Consider the following 24,322-nt stretch of genomic DNA (forward strand, 5'->3'; position numbering starts at 1 on the left):
ATCAAAAAATAAATTGAACAAATATTTAAACTTCATGGAAATACTAAAGGACTCTTTGTCTTCGGCATGTTCGGTGAAACGAGATTTCCATACCTCCACTGTGTCGAATGATTTTGATTGACAGCATTAGCACGTAGACTTCCTGTTAATCGTGTGAACCTGAAGATGGAAAATAAATGGCGATGAATACTGTCAAATGGATTTGTTAATCTTCAAAACCGTGATTACTTTTACTGCTTGGAAAATTTAGAAAAAGATAATGAGAATTTTTATTTGATACATCAGATATCTGAGAATGAAGGGTCTCTCTCTCTCTCTCTCTCTCTCTCTTTCTATAAGATAATGAATTAACAAAAAATCAATGTTTGGAATACGACATTTAACGGACAATGTTCAAACGTCTTCAGAACCTTTTTGTGCATTAGTGATGATGGTACTTAAAAGAAACAAAAACCTGCATTTATATTAACATTATTAATCTGTGATGCGAAGCAAATGTCGCCAACTTTCCATTGCAGAACAAGACATTTAGCATGATCTGACACAATACTATCCGTTAACTCGCGATAGCAACCATAAAAAAAATATTTATATTGATATGAAACAATTATCAAATTCATTCATTTATAAATCTCATAACTGTTATTAAAATGAATGTTGTTATCAAGACAATAAAAATATTAATGCAACCACAACACGAATGGCTACATTGTCCTTTGAAATTATTTCAGACAAAAGACATAAAGACATTTTATGAGTGATTTGTATTTAACTTTTTCAAGATGGGACCAGTTAATATTTATCACTTGGATTGGGCCCGTGAGAAAAAAATGCGTTAAAAATGAATGACTTGCTCCTACTCTCAACATTATATTAAAAGTGTATATGCCCCACCCGCAAAGTCAACAAAACAATTCAAAACAGTAGCAGAGCAAACAGCCTCTAAAACATAAAATGTGGGACCAGGTGCCATGGAGGAGTGAGCATTCCCTGGCCACGGGTCACATCCGCAGTGTGCTCCTTGTCATGAATGGGATATAAAGGAAAAATCCATCCTTAATTCAGTATGAAAAAAGTCAGTCAGCATTTGACTCAATGATAGATTGTATCTGAAGACAAGGTCATTGTTTCGACCATATACCTTAAAAAATGATAACATTAAACGAGACTACTGATATTCTTGTTTCATTTACTTTTTTTTGGTGATTCTTTATCTCGTTTTTGAAATTGTTCATACGAAGAGCATGTTCTTCCTTATCGAATCAATTGAGATACTCCGTATGACGTTGAGGAAGGTATATTACTGCATAAGTAAGGGAAGTTGACGATAGAAAAGTTAACTACGTTTATCAAAGAGCTTGGTTTTTAACATTACCATTAACTTCTTTTCGAGTAAAATATCAAAATATGAAACAGATCTGTTAGACTATGTGGTATCGTTTATCTTAGGCTCATAAGGATATATCGTATCGAAATAAGCATTGAAATTACAACTGTTAATTGACAATACATTGTAGATATGTCTAAATGTCGAGTTGAAGCTAACATCATAGAGTTTTGCAAAAATTCTGTTTCATGTGAAAAAGAGGTCTGATTTTGCCTGTTTTGGAGGGTAACAGTTGAAATTGACACCCCAAGGAAAACCATGACGCGTCGGTTGACAATGGTTTTCCGAGGGGTGTCAATTTCAACTGTTACCCTCCAAAACAGGCACCAATTATTTTATTATACTGAATGTCTTTTTGATTTACTATGTCAGCAATACAAATCGTCGATCGCCTTTTCGTTCACGTTTAAAAAGTTGTCAAACTCCCCGCTACTTCGAAAAAAGATTAACCGACTTCTTTATTGTTTATTTGATACTCTACGAGTCCTTTATCATCTAAAGTTTCGTTATTTCTGCACTCACAAGCATGTTTCGTCTGTCTTGTTGTTTTCAAGTAAGCTACATCGGACGCAAGCTTTTATTGACGTCAAGTTTATTCCATTTCTTTCAAACGCGCAACTGACGTTTAGAGAATTCTACGGTGAACCGTACGCTCACAATTTCCACGCATGTGGCATTACCGTTGTGTTACCCGTTGCCACATGTGTTGCTAAGGCTGAGGGTAATAAAACGGATTTTTAACTACGTCTTACCAATCAGATTTTAGTATTTAACATGAAAGTATAATAAAAAGTGATATGAATATTCAAAATATTGATTTAACGTCCATAGCTACCCGGTATGTATTTGCTTGCAAATTGTACATGCATGATTTAATAATTAATATAAAGTGACTTAAAAAAAAGAAATTTGGTAGCTTCTCAGTCTTATGTTTTTTTCTATATATGTCCCGTATTGTAAGAATAATTATTCCAGGTTTAGTATAAATCAAATTTGGGTCCAGAAAATGAAATATGAATCAATAAATTCCAAACAGAAAACCTTTCAACACTTAAATTGCACTTTTTTCTCTGAAGAAAGCAATCTTAAACACAAACAAACAAACAAACAGATATCTTATGAGAAAGCATACTGGAATATTGTAGATTTAATTGCAAATTTGTTAAGATCGTTTTCCCACGGGATAAGCTTGGACCGCCATAGGAATTTGTTTTAATTGGGAATACATTGGAAAAATCTTTTAAAGAAGGACAGCAATTTCAGCAAGCTAGACATTTACGTGATATACTTTTGCATTGGCACCGCATAAACTTTTGCATCCATAATTAAAATAATATCCGCGAAACCCGTAGTGGTCGTTAATTGTTCGAAAAAAATTACTTTAAGACATTGAAGAAGAACACACAATGATTAAACATTTATCATTCCATTAAAACCTACTGGTACTACGTATAAAACAATGTTAATTTCCTCCATAGCGATGAATTAACAATTCCTAAAATCGAAGCAGGAATCAAAATAGGTCATCTGTTAAGAATAAGCTGATGGAATGGAAATTTTTATGAAAACGGAATGTTTACTGCGATTTAATGACGGAAAAAAAAATTGGATTTTTTTCGAATGACAAAAATGACAAAAATTAATGTTAAGTCAAACCGAATGCACTGGGGAAAAGAAAGAAAATAGTGGTATTTTGACTGAGGATTGTAATTAATACATAATGATTTAAGTGAATTTTACGAATTCTTGTGACAGGTTTACTTCTTATTAATGTATAGCTACGGTCAAGAATTATTCGTAAACAAATTAATAATGTACAATATTATATGGTCTCAGTTCAACTGAAGTCGGAACTAGCAAGTTAAAAAATGAACTTCGGGTGAATTTGTAAGACTCGAAATATAAAAAGACAGTTTAGCCAGGCTCTTACATTACCTGGAAAAGTAGAGAACAAAAATCATATTTTAAGAAATTTGAGCAACGTCAAGGCATGTACTTTGAAAGAGCTAGGAGCTGCAAGCGCCAAACCGGCCCCATTTGAGAAATTAGTTTATATAATAATTCTCTATATATCACAATTAAAGCTATTTTTGCATGCATGTATCCTGGTGATGTACACTTATCCTAGATCCAGTTTTCTGACCAAAACCAACCCCCTTTCTTCCTACAAAATTGAAACTTGCGAGCGATGCTAAACGTATATACTCACTCAATTGCTTATTATCATTCACTTTGCTTATCCTCCGCTGTCTATCTGGAAAAATAAGCATAATCTCGGGACATATTAGTGCCAGGGACAATTCGTTACGATGTATGACAACATGTGCTCTGAGCCCGACGACAATATGTGCAGAGCAGTAATATATACAATCGAAACAGTTATTTTTATCAATACATTAGCATACCGTACTCCATAGTTATAGTTACTTTTTCAACCCATTTAAAATAATATTTTTTCCCTTAAAATAATTATAGATTTCCTATTTATTGATTAATTACAAGACAAAAGTGTATGCTTTAAATAATGTATATTAAATCTTTTATTGTTGAATACATTGCAACTCTTTAATAGGATGTCTCCTGCGTGGCGCAGTGGTTAGAGCGTCTGCTCTAGATTTGCAAAATAAGGAGTAAATCTTTAGGTCGCGTGTTCGAATCCCAGGACGTAAAGACTTGTCTTTTAATTGTATTAGACCGTTTAAACCGAGGTCCCGTGTCGCAGTAGGTGCTGGTAAAAGTTCAGCGAGTCTAGGGTTGCTTCTCGCGGGTGACGAACAAAATTTTAAGCTGAATCTTAAAACAACAAGGCAATAAAGAAAAACACTGAACAAAATTGTATGTTTAAGTATTTCCTTTAATTATTCGTCAGGTAAAAAAAAAAACAAGGAAAGAGGGCGTATAAGGCGAGGACAATCCCCCGCTCTGAGACAAAATGTTTCTCAATTTTCAAAAATCACAGAAAGGTTTTATTTTTCTAAAATCATGTTCTCGGTAATGTCATCTTCAAAACATTTATTTTATTTTACTGAACGACTTATTATTTGATAATCTTTATTTCAAAGTTGACAGTTAAGCATATTTAGTGGAAAATGGGTTTATTGGAGCTATAAACAATGAATTTTGAACATGAATGGGTCAAGTCTCCATTTTTCGTTAACGCTTAAATGATGGAAACGTAAATGTAAAATCTATTTCATTTGTCCAAAAATTGGAATCTGAACCCATTCTATATGAAAATTGAAACTTTCTGGAAAAAATGTACGCTTCAATAAATCTCTTCGTTTAAATCATACTGACAGATATCGACAACGCATATACTTCGTAGCGTAGTGGTTAAAGCGGTCTACGAACAAAGCCTGCACTATGGAGAGAGTTAGAATCATACGTGAAGCCTTTTCTTTTTTGTTTTCCCATATCTTAAAAGCATGAGTGAAAACTAAATAATAAAATATTAAAACAATGAAAAACAGAATTAAAAGTGTAAAAGATTATATAAACAATATAATTTGAAAAATATAACTTGTAGAATTGAAAAATGACTTTTCTCAGAGCGGGTGGTGGAGGGGGGTGTCCTCGCCTTGTACGCCTCCATTCTTTCATTACATTGATTATTTTCTGATTGAAAGTAAAATAAAAAAAACACAGATCGTTCGTACGAAAAACATTGAATCTTACTCCGGAAATCGACTGCATAAATGAATTAAAGAAATATGCTCAATAGTTTTTCAAATTTACAACATGAGCCCGTGTCTACATATTAAGAAATAAATGTCAGTTAAGTCCTTTACATTCTGTAAGAAAGACATTTCAAAAGTAAAAATGCTAACGTAGCTTTATTCATGAATCCATGAAGATTCAATCCATAGAAATATTCATTCTTTAAGTGTTGGCATATATGCTGTCCGAAGTCAGATATTCACACACAGCCTTAAAGCAAAACTCATATTCGTCCTGCAAGAAAAACAATTGAATAATATGTTCTTTAGAATTTTTAAATGCATCAAACTCCTGATTATACACATATGCTATCCTAAATATCAAATTTGTGCCAATTACCTTGGTAGATATCATTTCCGGTCGGCGACATTGCAGTTGTTGTACTGTGGTAAATAAGTCTACCTCATCGTCCTGCCGTAGCTGTTCTATGGCGTTATACACAGCAATAAATACGCCACAGCACGTTGCTCCGTCCCTAGAAAAAAAATAAATCCTTCGACAAAATTATTCTTAACATAACATTATTCCTAAACAATACTTAAACAAATATTACTAATGTAAGCCAATGAGGACACTTTGGTTGGTTTTCAAAGTTTATTAATCCAATTCATAATTTTTGTGTATCGTATAGATTTTTAGTATTTTGAAATTTGAAACTTGATCCGTATAAACCAATACACTGTTGATATATATAAATGTTCAAAGGGTCTGTCCAAAATACCAAAAACTGAAGACCGAACTCCCAATAAATAAATAAGCAAAAATCCAAAAGAATAAAATAGAATGCTAAGAGAGAATTGATAATTTGAGAATAAGAACTGGAATGGGAATAAAACGGGAATAAGAACGGGAATGCCCTTTTTTGACCAGAACAGGTTGTGCTCAGTGGGTATCCATGGTCCCGGATATAAAAATACATTTCATTGGTTAACCCACCATCACTAACCGCATACGCTTAGTCCTTAGGTCTGTCCGTTGATCTATGAACCCCAACATGGCACCACCCTCAATGAATAATCATTACTTATATTCATGGGCTCATTCCCCATCTCTGCACCACAGGGTATTCTAGCCCTTAGCTCTTATATTTATTAACTTCAAAGTTCCCAATGTTATTGCTCTTAGTCAAAAATCTTAATAATACCATTGCATTTCCGTACAATTTTTATTACTTAATATCCATGGGCTTGATTGGTCTATTCGGATCAATTTCATTACAAGATGATTTACCAAATTAAAGTGTATTTGAGCAACAACAAAATCCAATTTGTTTTAACAAGATAATTATAGTTCATGGAATTAAGGTCTATTTTCCAATTATAAAGTCACTGTATGTAGTACAATAATAATGTACATTCTTGTTTAATAAACTTTCATTTTATTAAACTATCACTAATAATTTCACTATTTTAAATAAAATGATTATGATACTAAATGCTTATGGTCCAAGTTTGAAACGTTCAAAAAAAATGTCCATTCTAAACCCTACTGGTTTACACTAAGCACTGATAGTTCAAAATATTTATTTCTTGAAAGTAGTAATACATACTTTGAAATGAGGGTCACAGGGCCATCTGGATTTGACTTTCTATCCGAGCGAAACTGTTTTATCAAATTTGTTATTGACGAGGCTTGTGCTGGTAGAAGCTCAGACAAACTCCAATCAAGACATTCAATTACATGTACTTCATGACATTCATCCTACGGATAATGTGAAAAATATATAGAAGATTCCTTTTGACTTTTATTTTTTTTAAAGATAAAAATTGTTTTTTCGGGAAATTATTTTATGCGGGAAACATTATTTTATTTAAAAACCTTCTGATCTCAATGTTCGAGTTTCACATATTTTAAAATTCCTATTTGAAATTTTAGTATTTTTTAAAATTCAAGTAAATCTTTGAATCCATAATCTTTATATGATCTGTCTTATATAAATCAAAATGAAGATAAACGTACGTGTTTCATTTTGATTTTAATGTCTGTTTTTCGAATGTTGTGTGTAATCCTTTGATGTGTACTCTTTGAGATTTCATATGGAGCCAAATCAATCTTCTTGGCAGTGTTCTCAACCCAATCTTTTATCTTGTTAAAGAGAAAAATTTTTACTGGTACCAAAAAAAATTCGTTTATTTGAAATAAAAAATCAAGGTATATTTTTCACCTCGTTACTTTCTGATAAAGGGTTCAGTGAGATCAGGAATGGAGACTCCTGATCAATCAGCAAACGGGCGAGATCAATGGCGGCTCCTGATACCGGAAATTGCGCAGAAATGAACTCTTCAGCTCTGGTAAACGACTAAAAATGTCAAAAAATTAAAAAATTTCTAATACTGCTATTAAATAAGTTTTGAACATATAGAATCAGAAATATGTTAAATAAGAATTACCGAGACATTTACTGCATTGTAATATTGCTCTCGTCCCTTCACAGTTGATGTTAGATACACAAGATATCTTTCAACTGAAATTTATTTCAAAAAATTAATTTCTTTCATTTCAATATCCACATACAGTTTATTCGTTTAATTAAAATCATTTCAAAAAACTCTTTTTACATAACCTGGTAAAACAGAATTAGTAAAACTGAGCTTCATGTGCTGTCGTCCTGTTCTGTAATCGTCGGTGGTGTAGTGTGGCTTCAAACTGGTTACAGCCTTGAAATCCAAAATAAATTTATTGAATAATACGAGGGCTGTTCAATAAATAATGTCCTGAAGTTTATGACATACAATACAGATATCATATGACATTAAAATTGGCTTTCTCTCATAATTAAATCTTTAATGAATTTATAACAGTTCATGTGACCACTTTTCATCACATAGTTTCATTGTGAGAAGCTGGGAAACAAGGGCTTTTCGAGAGACTGCTTTATAAATGAATGGTAAAGAATCGGTAAACTAGAGTGAAAATAAAAGCTTAAACAAAGCTGCTGTAAAACAGCAACCAATACCTGTTTTATAGAGAAATGAGCAGGTGGATTTCAATGAAAAAAAATTATATAATGGGCATCAAAAATGGGTACCGTCCTTGCCAACAAAAAATTATAACACTTATGTACTGTTTGCCAAATTACAACAAAAAATACTTGATGATGTAGGATTGACTTTAAGACAAATAGCAAATTTGATAGACATCACATCAGGGGTAGTTTACACTGTTTTTAAGAAACGTTTGACGGTAAAAAAGTTAAGTACTCAAAGGTCACCCTATATTTTGAAAAATGAGTGAAAACGACAGCGTGTAAGAATGTCTTAACATTTTTTTTTAAATATCAGTAATTTGAGTTATCCACATTTTTTGGATATTCAAACAGATAATGGAACTTGAATCTATTGCTTAAAATCCTCAAAACAAAATTTACCATAAGATGTACTTGACAAAAACAGGGAAGGTCTAGCGAGAGCACAGAATTGCAAGAGCACAAAGACAGATTTATATGCAATGTTCTTAAATATTAGTGGTATTGTTGTTCAATTCGTATTCGGGGAAACAGTTTAATTTCTGGATGAGGCTAGAAAACAATTTTTATGCAAAAAAATCGAAAGGTTTATTAGAGGAAGGACCCAGAATCAGGAATCCACTACATTAAATTTCTTCATGACAGCGTCCAAACCCGCACGCCCTGAAGAGTAAAGGGGTTTTCGGGATACATAGATTGTTAATATTTTTCCACATTAACAATATTCGCCAGATCTATGACCTTTTGACTTATTTCAATTTGCAAACTTGAAAAAAACACCTTTGATAAGGAAGAAACAAGTCCAGGAAATCATTGGATCTGCCATTTTCCAGTATACCAAGGGTCATACCCAAAAATGAGTTTTAAAATCAATCAGAAATTGGATAAAAAAGGTTACGGACATGTGTTGTAATTAAAAGAGATTAATAAGTAAAATAATGAAGAAAAAATCATTGAAAAGCGTCTTTTGCTTCTTTCCGAGCACCGAGGACATTATTTATTGAACAGCCTTCGTATATAGCTAAAGTTTAAAATAAATTTACCATACCATTGTGTAGATGAAATGAGCTCATATAGTTTATTGATTAACAGAATTATCAAACTTCATCAATGATTTCCAGGAATTCATAATATTTAGTTCGATTTTAAATGTTCATCATACTTTTTGGTTTGCTTAAGAAACTTATATGTATTTGTAAGTCTTACGCTCGATATTGATATGACCTAAATTGACCCTATAAAGTTTGCAATATAAAATAAAATAACATAAGTAATACAATATACCAATGGGTCTTTTAGAAGAACACTTTTCAAAAAATGCATTTAGTATACTTTTTCATAGCAACAGTACACTTAACGTGACCTTTTTGCAAAATGAATCCTCAAGCTTAATCAATTTCACCTTAATCATGATTTACTTAATTAAACGATAACAATGCAATCAATCTTTTTAATAAAAAAGATTTAGTTTGAACACGTATATAGTAATTGAATCAATCCTGCAAATTAATAATAAAAAAGGAAATTCATATTGGTAATTAATGGATTTTAAAATGTTATATCATTAGATGACTAAAGGCCTCCTTGAAAAGCAAACTAAATTACATTAAAGGTGCAATCTGAAACAATATAATGCAATGTTTTATTATGCATGAGCTTACATTAGATTTTCAAATAATGTATTTGATATCAGTCATATTATGCTTATGCATGTGAAAGAAGTGTTCTCTTCTGGAAATATAGTTTTGAAATTAAATACTCACATTGAATTCATTTCTAAGTCGTTTTCGTGTTTCCGGTTTCTCGATTTCTCCATATAACTCCATAAACTCTGTCTTGCTTATAAAATTTTCCTTTCTTCTGAAGTACTCATACAGAGCGTGATAAAGGAAGACGTACTGATCCTTAAATGTATTATAACTGAGATAAGGTTTTAAGATGGCACATGGTAATTTTCACCATTTGAAAATTTAAAAACCAAGAGACGCACACAATAAACAACTTACAGCGTTCTGAATCATCGTCATCCTGTCTTTACGCATGGCCTTAACGAACTCGATGACGTTGATTTTGTCATGTTCCTCTCCGTACCTCGACAGAACGTCCAGAGCTATGAATGTCCCGGTTCGTCCGATTCCAGCACTAATTAAAACATTAATTAAAAATATTTAGGTTAAAATCAGGGGGAAAAATATTTATAATGTCTGTTTTGTTCCATACACGAACAAGTATTCACAATGTCGTCATTTTTTTAAAATTCTTTCTTTTTAAAATACCGTATAGCGGGTTTTCTTGGCGGGTGTAAAATTTGGCGTTTTGCCCGCTCCAGGGTATGCCAATAATTTTGGCGTAATTTATTTAAGCAGATGCAGGATTTAAGCTCTCGCAGATGAACACGAAGAAGAGTGCTGAATATTTTAAAGGTTAAAATTTAAGCGGACTATCATCAAAACGCCAAAATAAACCGAAATTATCACCCTTTTAAAAATTAGCTGCTATACTGTACAATATGTTTAATATTCAATTATTGACATCAATTATATAAAATGGAACTGGGAAACCTATATTCAATCTAGACATTATATTTATGAGTTGAAAAGCTTATGACGGTTACTAAGTTCCCTTTTTGTGAGAATCTGTAAGCAATCTGGAATGACTGGTTTTCTCTAATTATTATAGACAAGAGACAGTTTAAAATATGCGCTTTCCTTGTTAACCTAAACTTTAAATACCGATAGCCCTTGGTACCTTAAAGACCCAATTTTTACCGTAAGGTTACCTGTGGAGGGGGAGTGGTCCAAGTAACAGTGGTGTTATTAACCTGGAGACCCCCAATACCAAAGATGTCAAAAATCTATATACACGTAGCAGTACACAGGAAGTCTGTGTCTGGTGATCAGGGTCAACATTCCGTGTTTCGTGTCTAAATTTGAGTGAAATAACTTGAAATAATTGAAATATTTCAATATGAAATTTATTTATAAATACTTTCAGCGATTTCTAATGAAGAAAAAAAAATATAAAGAAATATAGTTTTTATATTAAAAAAAAAATGACAAATTAAAGTAAAGAACACAGAGTAAAACTACAAAGTAAAAATATCTTTTTTTATTAAACTTGTGTAAATATCGAAATAATAATAAAAAAATTTTATTCATAGGTAGGCCTATCCGAAATGTAAACATATACAATTTACCGTACCGCGATAGGAATACATGTATATTGCCTACTTTCTGATCAACAATAGTGTCGAAATATTCACCATTTCCGGGTGTTCATGTGTTTAATTTTTTTTCTATTGTTTGCAAGATTTCTTTTATACTTTTAAGAATTGATCTTTGGCTGTATATATTCACTTTTTAATTTCAAATATTGGGTATTGACAGTTGTTAGGAAATTCGAACTAAAAGTTAAAATCTCGAAACTCCTAGCTGTTTCTAGCATTTCAGAACTTGACAACAGGACATGGTTTAGATTTTATTCATATATATGTAGATAAAACATGGGATAGGGGATTTTTTTTTATCCGTGCCGTTTGTGCTAAATATATTTTTCTTATCAATCATATTCCAATTTTAATCTGCAAATCGCGTTTCTGTGCACGGACTGGTCTAAATTCTACAGCAGATATCTTGGAACGACATATCGACTAAAATGCAATATACTTTATATAGCCGTTGAGATTAAAAGCAAATATTTTATGAAGTCATGTTTTAATTATCTACTCTCAATTGTTTTTAAAATAAAATTTTACCAAGTTTCTTTTTTTAACCCCCGTGTATACAAGGCGGCTACATGAAAGTGTTTGACGAGTGACCAGGCAATCATTTTCAAAGGACACAAACTCAGACTATCAGGTAGCACGGGTAGCTGGCTGACAATCAAATCAGAAGCTGTTGTTCTTTAATGATTGACAGGCGGTAAATTATTGATCTTGAATCAGGTAGCTTTTGGGGCGTTAACATAAAAGTAGGTGTTTAAACTTCCTGTGTTCTATATTTAAAGCAAAAGTATAATAATTTTGACAACATTTTGATCTTCAGAGGATAGAAATGTACAACCAGACCTGCAATGAACAATAATTGGATGATTGGTGGGTCTTATTTTATGCCGGAAGTGTCTGAGAAACATGATCAGGTTCAGAGGGTTAGGCGTCCCGTGGTCTGGCCATCTGGTGAAATGGAATTGTAAAACCGTCCGTGACTCAGAAACCTAATAAACAGATGTTAGCAGATGTTAGCCGCAGTATTTGTTTGTAACAAAAGAAGAAGTAATAAAACAAAACTGTAATTTTAACAGGTTGAATTGTGCATTAAGAAAATTACCTTCTTTTTCGAAAGTGTCATTTTCCTAACAACATAGTATGCATATACTTTTTCTTCAATCAATTTCACAGAGAATGGACCCAGTCTTAGTTCTTCGCTCTCATTCGACCAATATTGATTACATTTCACCTTAAAATAAAATATTTCAAGCATATGTGTATCCTATTAATTAAAACAAAATAGGAAATAAGTAAACTATTTACATTGTTAGACCGGAAGTTTTATATGCAAGAAAGAAAAAAAATGATTACAGTACAAAAATGAAACATTGGGCTATTTGTGTATACTTCTTTATACAGGGTTACAGTGTATTTCCGTTCCGTGTCATTTTCGCACTTGCCAACACATTTTCCCTGTTTTCGCCGTGTCATAGTTCGGTTAAAGAAATTACGTAAATTTTTTTTTTGAATTGGCCCCCTTTTGCCCAGGTAAGAATAAGGCGAAAATGGCGAGGACATAATTTCCTGTTCACAGTATTTGTTTGATTTTCAAACCTTTGGTCCCTCAATAAGATTGGTCAACATAACGATGCATTCAACGTGTTCCTGCCAGACCATTCTCCACTGATCAACAATAGTGTTACTTCGGGGACCTAGAGAGAAAATATATAATTTTTCTTATTTATACATGATAAACAGATATTCTTATCTATACATTATTACACAGTAGTTTTATGAAGTAAGTATTGGAATGTAAACCCTTTTTATGAATCTCTCGGCTTTGGTGCTTCAAATTTTATTGTAAATAAATGTTTTACGTAGATTTTTACCTTGACATGCAATATACTCTCGTTTTCCATCCATATTCTAAACGAGAAATTATATGATTAGTCTTTTTTTAAAACAAACTAAAAAAGTCTATTTGAGGGTATTTGTGATTGAAAGATTCTTTTATACCTACCTCAATGAAATTTGCATTTATATAATCTGAATTAAATCCGTCACTTATTTCTAAAACAACCCTTGAATGATCATCTGAAAAAATAAAATTTAATTCAACAATATTAGTTATAAAAACCGAGTTTTGACTTTAAAAAAAGTAAAATGAATCTTCCGTTGGCGGTAAATGATGATTATTTAAAGCTTTCATTAAGTCAAATGTTGACTTATTGTTTGGCCTCTATTTCTGCACCGAATTATCCGTTATTTCCCGCCCATGATAGAGAGCACGCAGCGAGTTGACCGGTCGGCAAGGAATGCTAAATCTTCCACTTGGCACTTGGCATTTGATCCCATCTTTGATGTTTAAGAGGTCACTGTTTACATTCGCTGTTTCTGATTGTACTGTTATTTAGAATTTTGAGCTTGAATTCTGTTCGTTATCTTTTTGTATTTCATCAAAGAAGAAAAAATGAAGCCACATTAAGACCGCATACGGTGGTAAAGTTAATCATATAAAATAAATTACTATTGGAAATATACATCTAAGAAAACAATATTGTACATATAATAAAGTGTAAAGTACTTGCATGGAAAAGTTGTCTTAAATCTGTTTTTAGGCATGTTTGCCTCCTGTTTTGCAGTCGTACAGTCAAACCTTTCACCATAAGGAAGTGACTAAACCATGAAAAATATATTTAAGCATTGACTGTTAAATATCAAAATCGAGAATTCTTCACTCACAGAACTTAAAGGAAATGCTTCTTTTAGGACAGATGATACAAACAGAAAATGGATGGCTGTATTGGTACATATTTTAGGCCTTATTTCATTCAAAATGACGCAAATAATAAATTTCTTGAATATTAAGAAATTGAAAACCTTCTATGATGTTCAAACCCCTGCCTCTCTGACACCATTCTTATTAATCGATACAAATATTTTTTAAATCTCAAATTCCATTTTTGGTGAAAATTTGAATAAAAATGAAAAACTACATGGTGAAACTTGTTCATTTTACCCATTAAAACATGACTGAAGTTGTTATTTTCAAATCTTTTGACAAAAGCTTGTTTGTATCATCTGTCCTTAAGGTGTACATTTAGCAGCTGCCAGGATGGTGAGTACACTGTTCTTCAGCATGTGAAATCCACATGAGTTTCGGGGCAAGCATGTTTACTTTTAATCTTCTTTACATTAAAAGCCGCCTATGGCTTAAAACAATTTGTTTCAAAGCGAATGAAAGCAATTATTTTATTTTCTCTTTCATGCATTGCCTGCCGACAGCCTAGTTATTTATTTAATTTACACAATAACATATAGTGAAAATATTTTCTTGTGAGAACCTTTTAGTGCATTTCCTAAATGTGTTGGTTTAGTTGTATTTCACAGATTTTCAAAACATTTTAATAGCATCATTTGCTATACCTTGAATTCTTTAATAAATCCTGCATTTTTATTAGCTTCTCGTTGCTTTATGACATCGTGTAAATTTTTGACCGGAATATCTTTAGCTACTGTTAGGTTCTTATAGTAGACAGCTTCTTCCGGATCCTCTTCGTACGGTTCTTCTTCCGGATCCTCGATAGAAGTTGGCATAGGCATAATATTGGTAACGACTTTGCCTTGAGCTATTTAAAAGATCTTTTTTACAATTTGTTAATATTATGTAAAGAATTCTAACATTTTAGAGTTTCTTTAAAGAGCAAACACAAACAAAATCTATCGATATTTGTAGGTAAAATAAAGTACAAAAACCCCGTACAGGTAATTATCTGAACAAAAACAGGAAAATCAGATACTAAGTAACTTTGAAACAAACAAAAGGAACAAAACATGTATTTACCCATCAGCAATATGGAGTATATACATGCCTTTAATATTACGAAAGGTAAAACTCTTTTTCAATATACCTGGCGATCGATTTTCAAAACCATCGGTAGCCGTCGTAGGAGCAGAATTATTTGGATGTTTTCCTCGTCTTGATCTGTAAAGATTAGGCACGTACGTAAATGGTATGTCTTTAAAATATAAGAAAAAATACTTGACGTGATAAAGAATTTAGAAATATGAGACGGCATTGCAATATTAAAAACTCTAATAATATAAATATGTAACTGTATTGGGCATACATACTTGAATACCGTAGGTTTGTCACTCAAAATCTCAACATATGTACAATTCGATAGAATATTTTACCTGAAAAGCAGGACAGCAATTACTGCTATTACGAATAGTATTAAAAAAGAGCCTAGTCCAGCACCAATTGCAGCAAACGGGGTATCCAGTGGGCTGTTTTTAATGAGAGCTATGTTGCAATAAAATATTTTCTATTATTCATTAAAATATTAACTTTATAACATTCTTTTCTTACAAGACTTTCTAAAGAAATATTTTTTTTTCATCATGACCTTCGATTTTAAACCGACAAAAAGCTGTATGTATCTCTTGTCAGTGAGCAAATTTGACAAAAATTTGTATTCTAAATGCAACATTTGTTACCAAAAATAGTTTAATCATATTGGGAAAAATATTCTAAAATCTGATGTTCTCCTACTCATGATTATATAATGCATATTATTCACGTGAAAACATATGAATATGCACAAAATTAATATATTCTTCGTATGTCATTCTAAAAGTTAAATACAAATCTGACGAACACCATTCCAAAAAAATATATTAGCTTGACATTTTTTTAAAATGTTGGATTTATTAAACTTTTCAATTGACACATACGATTGGTGCATTGGTCGTCGGAAAATTCTCCAGAGCATCCATGCAAACACGTCCCATTTTTAGAATAACACGTCCCATTGTAACAATATTGGCTACATCTATGCTGACAGTTTTCACCGAAGAATTTTGCATCACACTCTAAATTGTCAATTAGTATTTTGCCAGATTCTCATGTGAAGTGACTTTAGAATAGAGTGAGCAACCAAAATAAGATCATTAAATTTTATGTTCTGTTTATTCTTACCTTGACAACGTTTTCCTTTCCACCCGGTTTTACAACTACAACTCCCGTCTGTTTGATTACAGTTTGAAACACAGCCAGAACTACAGACATTTCGACAATCAGTTCCAAAATGGCTGTCGATGCAGCCATTGTCACATTTTCCAGAATTTCTGTTACATCCGTTTTTGCAGTAAGGGGTACAGGTTTCATTACAAATGTCTTTGTAATAACCATTTTTACATCCTTCACTACAGTAGCCAGTGATATTGTTACAAGCATTGCCTCTGCAAGAAATACTGCATCGAGAAGAACAATTTGTTCCGAAATGTAATGAATCACATCCTGTATTTAAAAGTAAAACAGTGTAGCTATCTTTTTTTTTGTATCAGAAAAGTAACCTCATAGTCATGAAATAGTTTCTATCAAATGAAAAATTTTCATTGGGGGAAATTTTAATTGTTTTCGATATATTAGGAGACAAACCATTTCATGACCACCAGGAAATATAAAATTTCATATTCATTAGTTCTTATATATAAACCGGTGACGGTAGCCTAGTGGCACGGCGTTCGCTTCGTGATTGGGAGGCCGGGTTCGATTCTTGTTCGTAGCGCCGCGTCATACCCAAGACTTAAAAACACAGGTAGTGACATTTCCTTCTTCAAGCGCTCGGCATAAGAGGTGAAAGTCACGGGTCTTATGACCTTACAAACATAGTTCCCTTGTCAAGGTAGGCGTTGGCACGATAAATATTCCTCACTACCCAATGGTCCTGATTGCCGAGTCAAAGACAAAATTTGAAGCCCTTCACCGGTATATGGTGACGTTTCCATATGAGTGAAAAATTCTCGAGAGGGACGTTAAACAATATAAAATCAAGCAATCTTACATATTATATTGTCCAACCACGAAATCATATCCTAAAAAAAACAATATTGTCCCTTTAAACTTCGAAAATTTGTCCCGATGAAAATACACAAAAGTAATTTTACAGAATTTGAATGTAAATCTAAAGTCAAAGCAAAGTGATATCTCATAATAATATGAAAAACCAATCACTGAGTTTAAAATTGGTCATTTAATATATACATATAATTCTAGAGGTTCAGTAGAAAAACATTTTGCACAATTTTTCACATTTACTGTTACCGTTCACGGTAGCTCAGTCGGTAGAGCGCTCGCTCCGTGATCGGGAGGTCATGAGTTCGTATCTCGGCCGTGACTGACCTAGTCGTTAAAATTGGTAACGACTGTTCCTTCGCCATGTGCTCGGCACTTTGAATTGAAAGTTGCGGGTCCTTCGGATGAGACCTTTAAAACCGAGACCCCATGTCGGCGGCAGGCGTTGGCACGATAAAGATCACTCACTGCTCAATGGCACTGAGTGCTGAGTAAAAGACATAATTTGAAGCCCTTCACCGGCATACGGTGACGTCTCCATATGAGTGAAAAATTCTCGAGAGGGACGTTAAACAATATACAATCAATCATACTTACTGTCGCAAAGACCACCTGTCCAGTTTGATTTACACCCTTCATCGCATGTACCATCTGTTGAATTGCATGTTTCTAATTTACAAAATGGGCTGCATTGATTCTTACAGTAGGTACCAAAAAGTCCTTTTTCACATCCACTACATTTACCAGTGAATCGATCACATTCCGGAGGGAAACATTTAGAACTGCAAGTGTTTTCACATTTGTTTCCAAAATGATAGTCTTCACAACCTTGAGAACAAGTTCCATTCTCTTGGAAACACGTGTCTCCTAAACACCGATCATTACACATTGCATTGCATGTTTTATTCCAAAATCCAATTTTACATTCACCACAATGACCGGTTGCAAGCTCACACGTGGCATTCAAACAATTTATACTACAAGCTAGTAAAAAAAAATCTATTAAACCTCATTCTATTGTACATCACGTTTCATTTCAATTAATGCATGTACAATTTCCGATTTAGTATTCCTAACTGAAAAAGACAGATCAAATATTTAAATCATTTATGTTAAGGTATACTTACAGCAGGCACCACTGACTATATCACACGTAGAGCAACCTTCACACGGCGAGCAATTTTCCCCAAAATGACCAACCTCGCAACCTTTTAAAAAGCTTGTATTAAGAATCTGTTCAGGATTACATTGTATAACACTATTCTGACTATATGTTCCAATCAAATTGAAGCAAAATATTCAAAGTCAACAAAATTTCAAGCATACACACTTGTACAAAGAAATGTAGTTTTTATTGTCTGAGGCCATGCAAGAGTAGAATCAACATTTATATAGTACATGTTTTATGGTATGTATCAATGAGGCCAGTGACATCAAAAGATCATAATGAAGGATTACATTCTAAGTTACTGTCATCGAAGCAACGATTTGAAGTAAAAGAGTTTCAATGGTTATGCTGACCAATATTGAAAGCGAAAAAAAGTAGACCTAAGATTACCTACCTTGTCAGTATTTTTTAAATGTAAATTTACTATTCATATTATTTTTATTGTCTGATCTTTTACACAAATATACAAACTTTTCAATAAAAAAAAATATGAAAAAAAGTTTAAAGTATGATTAAATTCAGAGATGTAAAATCGATAAACTTTATACAGGCACACAAATCTATTCAGAATACCTTCAAGAAACTTAATGATTACCAATCACTTCAATTTCACATATTTCCAAGACAGGTCCTTTGGCATCTACATCTTCTGGTGCTTTGTATGTTGTCTCGATGATGACGTATCTCGCCGTCTGTTTACATGGGATGTCAATGACAGGAGAGGGCGTGGCTGGGGCTGTAGTGTTATCTTTATAACATCGAACCCTATGTGTTTGGGTGTCTGCCGATGAATTTGATACATCTATGTAAAACTGACGAAGCCGATAAGGCGGCCAGCCTTCTACAATAAGTTTATAAATATATCTTCGATCAGTATCATTTATTCAAGTTATTTAAAGTAATCTACAAAATGGACAAATATAGCTTTTGTAAAGTTTTTTATCTTTTACTCTGATAATAGTTTAATTCTTAGTTAGGAAAGTGCATCGCGATTGTATGTAAATTATTACCCACGTTTTGTTTCACATGTTTTATTTATTTCTAAAAGAAAAGAGCACGTCATATCCTTAACACAGAATAAACCATACCAAAAAACATTTTCGAATCGGATTAAATACAAAAACAGGGATTTAAAAAGAAATCACTTTTTTCAAGTTAAACTCTCGTAGTTCTTTGGCTTTGTAGAAAATGTTACTCTAATTAAAATTCTCCTCACCTTTTCTTTTCAATTAAATTAAACTATTAAGTTTAAATACACATCAAAACTCAGACAACCTAAATACATTTAATAAGTTAAAAATAGAAACAACAAGTTCAAAATGATAATCGGTGTTATAAGATAATTCCTCAAGACAATAGATTTTAGTACATTAAATGAGTTTTTGATAGCAAAAAAATTACTTTACTTTCATTTCTCAGGTAAAGTTTGATAGATTTAAGACTGTAAGTCGTTTGGAGATCCAGCTGAAACCAAGCCAAAGCCTCATCTTTATCGGTATGTGAACACTCTGGATAATACTGTGCGTAATTTCCGTCAACAGCAAATGATGCTTTTCTAAATGTTGAACTTTGGGAGACAGTGACTCTAGGAGCTGTGGTTAAGTTTTCTGAAAAATGTAAGTGAATAAACAATGGCATATGCAATAGAAGGATCGTGCTTTTCCTTCTAAAACAAAAAAAAGTGTAAATGTAAATTGCATGAGAATAGTACGTTCTGGAAGATCTCTGTAGGAGATCATGTCAATGTAGCATTGAGATGTCGAATATGATAAAAGATCCATTAAAGCGATGCAAGTTAGGATCAGATAAAATGCATTTAAACCCCAATGGTGAAATCGCGTTGACATAAGGAAGTTGAAATTTAATGTTCACACCCGTCGTGTACTCCTTAACATAAGTTGCTGACAAAATCATCGTGTGTAACTGGCAGGTGACTTATTTTGTTAATGCCATTCATATTTCATAAATTTATAGCAGTTCACATTCGATTGATATATTTTCTTTTATGAAATCACTAGGGAAAATTAAGTTATAAGAATTTGTGTCAATTTTCCTTTGTAATTTTAAATATTTTTACGTGAAAAAAAGTCACACAAATGACCTATACATGCTTTGGGTAAGGAATGAAGATTCGACGGGGTAATTTTACTGTTTTGATCTATTTATAGGGGATTAAAGAAAATGGTATAATTTATTTCTGTATTCAAAGAAAAAAATATATGATTCTTTTTTAATCTCAAAATGGAAAGAATTTACCCTGAACATAAACATTGATACGTTTTAGATGATGACAATTATTAAGTGATTAGAAATATTTTTAAATTCGTTCATTTTGAAAAATATATAAATGTGACTTAAAAAGAAAGTTGGTTTATTACATCCAACAGTAAAGTTAAAAAAAAAAAACACACGAAGATTGTAGTTATTCTTATAAGTACGAAAGTCCAGGAGGGTCATTCGAGATTCGAGTTTCGAAATCCGATTTTCGATATTCGAAAATCAAAATTCGAGTTTCGAGATTCAAGATACAAACTAACCAATCAAAATGCAGGTTCAACATTTGATTAATCCCCTTTATTATGTTTTTACTATCAATAAATCATTTAATATGTTTATGACAAATGGATCATTTGCTTAAATAATTTTGCAAGAAAGATGGATATATGTATCAAAACAAAATAAAAATGATTTTTCGGTAACATTATGAAAAATATATGTAAAATCTTATTTTTCCTCATTTAACAAAGCAATAGATACGTATATAGAATATTATACATGGTCTTATTATTGAATAGCGGAGTTAGTAGGTTGACAATTTTTTCAAATAAGAACATTGGTGAGGAAGAAAAATTTTATTTACGTGAAATACTAAGGAGTATACATTAAATTGCATTGCCCCCCCCCCCCAATAATTTTGCCGATATATAGAATACTATAGAAAACATAACTACTATATGCTTATGCCCCCCTCAATTTTGTGCCCCTCAATAAAAACGATTGCTGACTTTTTTTTGCTTTATTTTGGTTGTCAAGAAATTTTTGGTGGATGAAAATTGAAAATGTATGGCTGTGCCCCCCCCCCCCCCCCCCCCCCCCCAAATGAAATGTGTGTTATGGTTTTACTAGCATATTTTAGTCTTTGACCATAAAATCACAGTTCTGCAGCTAAGCTAGACCCATCTCCTATTTAATATGGAATAAGATAAATTCCAGTCTGTATTGTATCTATGATTTTAATTAATTCAAGTAATCAAAGCCTTAAACCAAGATAAGTAATTATGAACTAAATTTTTATGCAATTTTTCTATTTGGAAACTTACAAAATTTTTTGTGCCCTAGAAAAACGAGATTAGATAAATAAGATTATTTACAACTTGATTAATAATGATGGTAAACATATAGACAAACAACAAGAGATCTTGGAAGAAATAAGAAAATTTTACAAAATCTACATGAAAATAAAGATCAAGAACTTGATTATGTTAATCTTGAAGATGTATAAACTTGTGTATTGATTGATTTATATGTATCTTGCGAAACCCGAGCGGTTTCCTTGTAAATAATTATCGAATAAATATATTTATTTTTTTCATGCATCGCAAGATTGACAATGATTGTTGATAACCACACATTTGCCCCCCCCCCCCACCCCCGCGCTATTTGACCATTCCCCTAATATTTTTCAAATAAATTATACTATAGAAAACATATTAACTATTTATTTAAAAATAATGTCCAATAACCATGATAACCCCTATATTTATAGGGAAAGGAGTTAGGATAGGGGGATTTACAATATTTTTTTAAGGGACTGTCTCAGTGTTTTATACACTTGGCCACTTTCTCCATCATACCCTGTCACAAACTCTATCCACCTTTAAACCCGTAGTACTAATTATTACAGGGACTTAGCATCGATTTGGAAGGGGGGGGGGGTCAGACATAAATATTATTTAAACCTGAAAAAAAAAACTGACAGAAAACTGAGTCCAAACCCGAAAATCCCATTTCGGGGCGTGAAAGGGGGCAGGGGGGTCAAACCTCATTTAGTACCTAATTTCTTTTAATATACTACTATTTAACCTTCTTAGACTATATTGCGCCAAAATGTACGGGGTAAAGGGCTGGCAACAGACCTTTCGATGAACATTTTTAATAGAAAAATTATGCTTAGAAAAAAGGGGGTAGGCATGTACTGTTAATCTAAGTTTACTATTATGTCATCCACCTTGTAACCAAAGTAGATAAATAAAATACGAAATATATATTTTCTTTATATAATTCTACCATAACTTTTAAGAAACTATTATAAATTTAAGCATTTCTTGCAGACCAAAATCCAATATTTCTTTAAATTTCGTTTTAATATTATATATATATATATATATATATATATATATATATATATATATATATATATATATATATATATATATATATATATATATATATATATTACACGTTTTATTGCGTTGTTATCTAATCAAATGACCTCTTTGGTATAAATATACTCTACGATTTCTTGCTAGTAAAAAATAAATAATAAAGGGGCGTAATTGAATCTCAAACCGCCTTTTAATTGGTTGGTTTTGATTTTGAATCTCGGAACACGAATTTCGAATCTCGTATTTCGAACATCAAATCTCGAATGAGCCTTCTGGGCTTTCGTTTATAAGACTCTCAATTTCAGTCTTGAAAAATACTGCAGGTCAAGAAAATAACAGAAGAAATCTGAGATTCCCAGTATTGAATTGGTTTATCTATTTAACCAAATCATTGAGAGATTCTGTCTTTTGGCCAATTATTTTCGCGTTTTTATAAAGCTAATTGTTATGTTAACAAACTTCATAAAGAAATGAAAAATCAAATATCTTTAACATGCCTTTAAAAAGAAATTAAATAAAAATATCTAGTTAGGCCAAAATATCATCAAGAAAACCCACTCCTGAAATCAATACAGCAGTCAAACTATTCTGTTCTGTGTGTATGCAAAATGACTGAGCATATAAGAAGTTACAAGTATATTTAAGAAATAAAGTCCGCGTTTTCGTAAATGTTGCAGGATAACCTCCGTGATCGAGAAACCTTGTTTGAAAGATAAAACCGAGGCGTTAGCCGAGGCTTATATATTTCAAACAACATTTCGAGACCGAGGAGGTTATCCAGCATCATTCACGACAACAAGGACTTTATTTCTATTCTACAAAGATCGCTTTACATGATAAAATACGGCAAATCGTTTCCTCTATAGAGAAACGAATTAGGTCATCATGTCTCGATATCGCTGTTCCATTTAACACCAGAGCGAAATTTTGTTTTGATTACATACCTGTGTATGGAAATCAGACGATTTGAGCTTTGGTTGCATAAAAATAGCCATTATGTTTAATTACAAATTTGTTCGTTATGTGTATTAATTAGTTTTAATGAATAGATGCAGTAACAAAATCATGTTCCGGTTTTACTAAAATCATGTTGTTTAAATGTGTAGGAAGGTCCGTGAAATAGCCCGCTTAGCTATAAAAACTGACCTTCTTCAGCAACTTGATGCAATTTACAGTGTTTATACTGCAAAAAACGACACATCGGTGCGGTCTAAAAAAGTATTTCATTCTACAAACAAACAAGCAATCAAATTGTTTAAGTTTGGTACGTGTTTCTGATCTAATATTTTTTTGATGACGTTCGTGATTTATTGGAGAATAATGTCCGGCGGTTTCCTCTGATGTTTACAAAAATCGTGGTAGAATAAAGTGTAATGCTTTGTCCAGAAGGGTTTATCCTGTAAAAAGGACATATTATGACAACTAAACCTCTATGAATGACCAGAAGAGTCAATATTATAATCTTTGCATAAAAAAGGACTGTTGGTAATAATTAAATAACATCTGTTTGAAAAAAAATTGCATAAATATACATGTACTTGACTGTTTACAAAAAATTTTGCATAAATATACATGTACTTCGATCGGCATCAACAATAACAAAAATAATACCAGCATCAATTAATAACGACATAC

At 32.3% G+C, this 24,322-nt stretch overlaps 1 protein-coding gene across 1 annotated transcript; it reads right to left on the minus strand.

Annotated features, from left to right (window-relative positions):
- Nucleotides 1-4,773: 4,773 nt before the first annotated feature.
- LOC134273884 (receptor-type tyrosine-protein phosphatase T-like) lies at nt 4,774-20,041 on the minus strand. The gene is made up of 25 exons (XM_062756101.1): nt 20,014-20,041; nt 19,709-19,909; nt 18,898-19,143; nt 18,262-18,342; nt 17,732-18,118; nt 16,256-16,576; nt 16,012-16,149; nt 15,472-15,580; nt 15,186-15,259; nt 14,701-14,903; nt 13,802-13,950; nt 13,295-13,421; nt 13,164-13,200; nt 12,889-12,986; nt 12,395-12,523; nt 12,136-12,281; nt 10,076-10,211; nt 9,833-9,973; nt 7,668-7,761; nt 7,495-7,568; nt 7,269-7,403; nt 7,064-7,189; nt 6,654-6,805; nt 5,444-5,579; nt 4,774-5,338 (listed from the first exon to the last, which is right to left on the minus strand). Exons 1-25 carry the CDS (start codon nt 20,039-20,041, stop codon nt 5,267-5,269), a joined length of 3,540 nt encoding a protein of 1,179 aa, XP_062612085.1. The 3' UTR covers nt 4,774-5,266.
- Nucleotides 20,042-24,322: the final 4,281 nt, after the last annotated feature.

The sequence above is a fragment of the Saccostrea cucullata genome, unplaced genomic scaffold, assembly GCF_032062105.1.
Source record: "Saccostrea cucullata isolate Sc308-1 unplaced genomic scaffold, CSIRO_AGI_Scuc_v1 ctg1669, whole genome shotgun sequence".
Taxonomy (NCBI): Eukaryota; Metazoa; Mollusca; class Bivalvia; order Ostreida; family Ostreidae; genus Saccostrea; species Saccostrea cuccullata.